We start from the raw sequence: 7,290 nt of genomic DNA on the forward strand, positions 1-7,290 counted from the left end.
TTTGCCTATCTTCTGGGACTATTAAAGTTGCAATCAAGAATTTACTTCTACAACTTTAGTTTAAATTATGCCATAAATTAATTTTGATGAACATTATTTAAATTCTCAAAGCATAAATAATTACCATTAATATGGTAAAATGTATTCAAGAGATTTACAACAAGGGATTGAGTGCCTCCAAATTTCTCATCTTTAAAACAGAAAACATACCCCAAATTTTCTGTAAAACATTCCTAAGATGATTTTTCCAGCAAGAACACTGAAATTACATTATGGCAAAACATTAAATACATCTGTTACAGAATTTTTGTAAAATAATCTACACTGTGAAAACATACTAATTTTTATTGCATTTTAGAGAGTATGGATTATTGAAAATTATTCAGGACACAGAAAATATCTAAAACATAAACCCTTTTGTAATGAAAGTATCATAGTCTGTTTTGGTGTGAACGTTTATCCTCTATAGACTCAAAATATTTCCTTTTACTTTGAAGGTTAGAGTTGTAAATCTGCACTCTTGGTCCAATGCACACTTTCTACGGTGGGGAAGCCGTCCAAGCTGACTCAGCAAAGCAGTGTGCCCCGAAGAGGCGAAGCAAGTATTTCCAAGACACAACAGGCTGTTACACCTTAGTATGTGGCCCCCAATCTCAGATATATTGTACACAGTAACATACAGATGAAAACATTTTGTGTAAAGCTCAAACCTTTAGCATCTAACAAGTGCATTCTAGTTCCAGCATCTATGAAAAGAACATATCTTCCATTAACAAACACAGAACAAGTAAGTGCTCCTCCCCTACCCATCCACCAGGTCCCCTGAAGAGAGGCTTCATCCGTCAATGCCATCAGCTCCAGCTCACCCTCACCGGAAACTGTCATGATGCACATTACAGCACAGTGTTTAGGGAAAATGAGTAAACACACTTTTATTCTCACTTTACAAAAAAAACCCCACAAAAATACCATAAAAAGTCATGAACTGGTTCTATGTCAGTAACACCAGCTTTCCAATGTAATGATTAAAAACTAAATGTGTTTGGTGTCGGCACAATTTAAAAAGTGCCAAAAGGAAAAGAGAAAAGAAAGAAAGAAAAAAAACCCCAACAAATTCCTTATTTAAAAAACAAAACAACAACAACAAACCACAAAAACCCTTACAGGAAAAACCAGGTCCAAGACAAAGATTTAAGATGAAAACCTTTTGGGAGAATTTCTAAGAAAGAGAGAAAAAGAGAAAGGAAGGAAGGAAGGGAGCGAGGGAGGGGAAGGAGGGAGAAAGGGAAAGAGAAAGAAAGAGAAAGAGAAAGAAAGAGAGAGAGACAAAAGAACAAAAGAGAAAGAAAAAAGAAAAAACATTTATTTAAAGAGTATTGTAATTTTATTTTCTCTTAAAAGCAGAATAAGCACATTTAGTGCTCAACATTTTTCATAAAATTTTAAGTCATCCAAAATGACTCATTCTCTGTATAAAAATTGTTAATTAACAATCAACAATTTTTTTTCTTAATGCTCACGTGGTGTCCTTTTGCTCCCCTGCCTGCAGTTGAAACAAAAGCAGACCAAACACCCTCTGAATTCATTTGATTTTTCAGAAGAATGAATGACTGAGAACAAAATATATACAAGTTAACTTTGCAAAGTTAAAGCTGGCTCTAATCTCTAATCTACTAATGCCACTATGGGCAAACACAGGGTACAATGCAACTTTTATCTTGGTTGACATTTGACAATGACTTGGTCACTTTAAAAATGATCTTATGTCTTAGGGACCTGTTTTGAAAATGCATCTAATTTATACTGCTTCATAAACAGAATATTACTTTTTCTTTGAAAAGGAATGATTTTAAAAGAAAATCTAAGAGAACAGAGAATACATGGATAACTAAAAAAAAAAAAAATTCACATGATAGTAGTATTCTGGGTGACAAACAGCACTGTGTAATGAGACCAAGAAGCAGTGCGTGGGTCAGGTGAGCAAAGACCCAAACTATGAACATTTCCCAAAATGTGATACTCTGCTTCACAATGGGAAAAAGCCACAGCCCACACAAAAGCATTTTCATAAAGTTCTCACAAATGTTAAATAATATTTAAAAAATATAAAAGAGGATGCACAGATTTTCTCTGCATGCACAGGCAGTGCTTGGTGAGAACAAATTTAGGCAGGCACAGTGGAGATAGGACAGGAAGTGTCTCAAAAAGGAGTTAAGAAGCTGTACCTAAGCAGCTGTAATTTTTTAACTTAAAAAAGTTTAAGATTTAAAAATATCAGAATGTACATACATTAACCATCACATTCAGTTCATAAATGCTTATGAATCATTTACTGTTCAGCTTATCTGTCCTAGTAGATAGATAGTTTCCATAAAAATTGAGGAATTCATGAATAAATTGCTCTGGTCCAAGAAAATGTCCTACAGTTTAAGCAGACTTAAAGAGCAATGTTCTCAATTTAAAAATAAAGTAGTACAAAAGGGCTAACAAAACCCTACCAGTGCAAACCATTGCAGAGAAAGTCTGTTGCAACTCTTTTACAAGCTGGCCTTCAGAACACAGGAAACAGGTAAAAAATTTAGCCTTGGTTTATAATACAACTGCTTTCAAATTTGATTTTTTTAGTACAAAATTTCATAAATCAGAGCTTCTGTGGATCATATACAATCATAAAGGCTAAATTCAAATTCTATATTTTACAAATAAGTCTGAAAAAGGGTGTAAAGTCTGGAAGAATGGTCTCTAGATGTTACTACTGGCCTCAAAAAAGTAGTGCTACAGATTTCTGTGCAAAGAGAATATACTGTTCCAACATTTTCCTATTTCAAGGCATGAAAATATTATATTGGATAGAAGAAACAGGAAAATTACTTGTAACGAATTAAAGATAGGTGTGAACGCACCAATCCCTGTCTAGCAGTATACAAAGCATATTGGGCTCAGAATGTGTCTGTTGCTAGCACCTGGCTTTCACACTATGTCCTTTTATCAAACCATCAAACTGAAAATGCAAATCAGCATTAAGAAAACCTTCTAGCCATACCTCACCCCTATATTCAGATTTTCATGAGTTTACAAGTAAAACTGAGGTTCTCCTTTGAAGGTACTTGACTACCTCCTGCCAGAAAGGTGAATGCCGTTAACTTGGGGCAGGAAAGGCAGTAAGAGCTCCAGTTGTGCAAAAAGTGAGAAGTGGTCAGAGGGGATGAGAGGGTGTGGGCAGCCGCTGATATTGTTCTCAACTAGCCAATGGTGGTCCAGAGGTCCCAGGATGCCTAAAGTGTTCAGCTGAGGTTTGGAATAGAAGATGTAGTCAATTATACCCTGAAAAACAAGAATAAGAGAAAAAGACAAGGCCCCACATAAGATAACACTGAAATACAGAGTGTTTTTAAGACCTATCCTTATGGTTATATTTGGTAAACAAAAGAAACTTACTAGCTTGTAGGAAGTAGTACAATAGAAACCAAATGTTCTCACAAATGTCAGATTTACCCAGATGAAGCATTCTTCCTATCTGCACCATTACCAAACCTTCAATGAGACCTGAAAGACCCTTTATGACTCTGTCTCTGCTGCCCTTTGCGAACATCACCTGCCGTTTTCCCTGACTCACCACCCTGACACCATACTAGCCTTTTGGGAGGTGGGGTGAGAACAGCACCTATTTTTTAGATGCTAAATTCCTTCCAGTCCCAGGATCTGTACACAGGCTTTCTCTTCTACCTGCAATACTTTCTTAATACTTGCCATCTGGTTAGTTCCTTTTCAATCTTCAAATGTCAGGTTGAACCACTTTCTTGCTCCCACTCACATGACACCTCCAACCACCGATTCTCTCCCCAAGGTATGATTACACACTCATGTGTGTAGATGAGGCCTGTTGGGGTTTGGATGCTGAATGTCCCCACTGCCCTTCAGGAGGTAGAGCACAGCACCTTCCATCACTGGAAGCAGGACTTGAAGAAGACTACGGAATCCTAGCCCTCCTCTTCCCTTTTCTCTAGCTTTGCCTCTCAGTCAATGAGGCAGTAAGTCTGCTTTGCCACACACTCCTACACACACTCCTATTCATTAGACTCTGCCTTGCCAGCAGGACCCAGAGAGATCAGATAATGGGGCCTCCAAAACCATGAGCCAAAATAAAACTTCCTCCTTGTAAGTTAATTATCTTAAGCATTTTGTCAGAAGACTCTGACCAATATAAAACCTGTCTCTCCCAGCAGACTATAACTGACAGAGGGGCTATTTCCAACTGCCCTGAACATCTTTGGCAGAGCCCAAGAGCTGTAGCTAGCACACAGTTAAGATCTGCTGGCTCTGCCCCTCTCCTGTGACTCAGTCCCTCCTCCATATGCTCTTAGCGAAAGACACTATTCCAGGGTCTTCTTCCAGTCCTGGTGTCAGGAACAAAATTAAGAGAAAAACCCTATACTCTCCCCAACCTCTGGTTATCATGCTCACCTCTTCATCAGTCAAGAAGCTGAGAGGAAAGGGCACTTATGGAGAAGCAAAGGTCATCATTTCTTGCTTTTGAACGTGTAAGAGCTCCCGAGACACCACCTAAGCTCTTATTTATACTCTATTAGACAACCTAACACAATACTTTATTTGAGACAAGGTCTCACTATGCAGTACAGGCTGGCCCTGACCTCACTTTGTAACCCAGCTGGCCTCAAACTCTCAATGATATTCCTGCCTCAGCCTCCTGAGTGCTGGGATTATAGGCATGCAACACCATGCCTGGCTAACAGAATACTTATTTTTCTAGCAGGTTAGAAACAGAAACTGGAATTTAACAGAATAGAAATACAAATAGTTACTAAAAAAAGACATGTGATCAAAATAAAATGACACAGAACCAAGTAATCACTGATATAGAAAAAGGCACCAAGAAATGGTTCCACACTGTAATTTACATGCTGCCTTAACTGTGTAAGGCAGTGCATAAATATATTTTAGAAACATTCAAGAAAGGGTAATATAAAACACATTTTAGCACTCCAAGGAGTACAGTTTCAGCTAAAATGAAGTACACATGAAGGAGGTCTCACTTTCACCTGACAACCGAATTAGATATTATAGTATTGCATATACAATTGAGAGCATCTAAGAAACTGCCCATAAAAGGTGAAAGCTAATTTAGGAATTGATTTAATTTCATTATTTCATCTAACTTCTCACTGTGGAAAATACTCTAATAGATTAGTAGGTAAGTATGTGACATCAATCAAAAGAAATTCTACAGAAGTCCAATAAAAGTATACAGCTGTCAATGAATTTAAGGTTGTTTAATTCCAGTTTGAACACACACCCACATTTTAAAGACAGGAATCCATCGTAAGACACACCTTGAAATCAAATGTGTAGTTTGTGTAAGGCATCAGGCCACTCTCATAGGCACTCTTTAACTTGAAACCATGGGTGATCCTTCCATTGGTCATTCCATTCTTTCCATTATAGCTGAAGTTCATAAGACTTTCATTATATCGCAGTTCCTTAAAGTCTTTGTGATTTGTTTCTACCCCACCTGTGCTCAAATATTCTACCACACCTAAAATGAAGAGACATGCACTTCACTGTCAAGTATAATACACAGCAAACAAAATATGATTCAAGAGTCATGCAATAGCAATTAACTTTAAAAATATTCCCACTTTCTACAATGTTTTTAAAAAATTTTGCCAGAACTCGGCCAAATTTTTTACAGTTGTAATTTTTATTCATTTAAAACTTAATCTTACAAACAGATGTGTCTGTTAATTACCTTCCTCTGTTTATGTCTGCATAAAACAATTCAGCTAGAATGTACTTGCCAATAAGCTAGTTTGTTTTTAAAAATTCAGGTTTCTACTTTTTAAAAAGAATTAAAGATAAATACTACAACCAACATCTTAGTACATATATTTCTGCTTACTCTAAATTATTGAAAGGATATTTAATTCTAATCTTTAAATTTTACATGTCACTTTATAATACTGCAAACTATGGAAGAGAATCTCACTAGCTAGTTACAAAGGAACTTCACCATCCCTGGACACTATTTTCCCAATTTCCTAAGTATAAAATAAGCTCTGCAAATATATTTTTATTTATTCAGCATGAATACACACTATCCCATGTACTTGCTATTAACATGCTGTACTTTTCTCTTCTTGCCCCGGGAGCTACACAGAGGGTGGAAAGTGTGCAGAGAAATTGCCAGATATTAATTTCTTCAGTATTAACAATCCCGACAGCTTGATCAGATGGATGAAAGAATTACAGATCTTAGCAATATTTCTGTTTTCCCTAAAAGCAAATCTTAAGACAGTTTTTCTTCTTCTTACTGGCTCTTATCTATTGTGACAGAAGTAATTTCCTACCAAACTCATCTACCACAGAGGCACGTGTGTGTGAGTACATGTGGTCCAAGTCCAAGGGAAGGCATCCTAGTGCACAGAAGAGTATGAACAAAGCTGGAACACAAACAAAAACTACAAGGGCTACAGTTTATTTGCCATACTATCTATGGAAAAGTATCACTCAAGATCAGGGTTTCTGAATCTTTGACTTTGTGATTTAAAAAAAAAACCCGCCAAATTCTTGTGCTTTTTTTATTAAAATGACTTGAATGATTTATATGAACAAATGATCTCAATTCTTATCTGAGGTTCATTTTTCTTTTTTTTTGGTCCTGTCAATATCTGCAATTTTATTTTAATTTTAAAGATAAAAGAACTAAGACATATTAACACTTAGACATAAATAAAATAACATAAAAACAATAAAAGCAATACAGAATTTCAGACAAGGTGATAGGCAATTAACAATGGTTGTTGTATTACATAGTTATCTTCAAATTGGTTACTGAGAAAAACAAAATAGGCATGTAAGACTGATCAAGCAAACATTAACTTTAACTGTGCCCTTCACCAAAGCAATAGAAATTAGTAGTACAATTATCTTAGCTATCTTGTGTGTGTATGTATGTGTGTGTGTATGTTTTTCTCCCCTTCTTTCTGTCCTCTTTTCCTTCACCCCAGTTGTTCTTTCTTTTTGAGCAGTTTCTTTCCCTTTCACAGTAGCTATTGTATCTTTTAGATTTTATTTACTCTTTCAGGTTCTTACACTAGGGAGACAATATGATGTTTACACATGTGAATCTGATTTATTTCACTTATGAGTATGGTATCTGGAGACCATACTCATAAGTGAGGGTGTATTTTTCTGAACCAGTCACTTAAAAGAAACATTTTAAGACTGTAGCTGGGGGCCAAGGATGTAGCTTAGTGGCACAGCACCTGCCTC

At 36.3% G+C, this 7,290-nt stretch overlaps 1 protein-coding gene across 2 annotated transcripts in view; it reads right to left on the reverse strand.

The window, feature by feature from the left end:
- Positions 1-1,361: 1,361 nt before the first annotated feature.
- The window catches only part of Cnot6 (CCR4-NOT transcription complex, subunit 6), a gene marked incomplete in the record, with an annotated part of 69,094 nt that continues 63,165 nt past the window's right edge, over positions 1,362-7,290 (reverse strand). For both annotated transcript variants that reach the window (XM_005376002.2, XM_005376001.2), the window contains 2 exon segments: positions 1,362-3,324; positions 5,352-5,554. In XM_005376002.2, the coding sequence (XP_005376059.1) occupies positions 3,112-3,324; positions 5,352-5,554 (416 nt within the window).

Source organism: Chinchilla lanigera, unplaced genomic scaffold, assembly GCF_000276665.1.
Source record: "Chinchilla lanigera isolate Chin_1 unplaced genomic scaffold, ChiLan1.0 scaffold00007, whole genome shotgun sequence".
Classification (NCBI taxonomy): domain Eukaryota; kingdom Metazoa; phylum Chordata; class Mammalia; order Rodentia; family Chinchillidae; genus Chinchilla; species Chinchilla lanigera.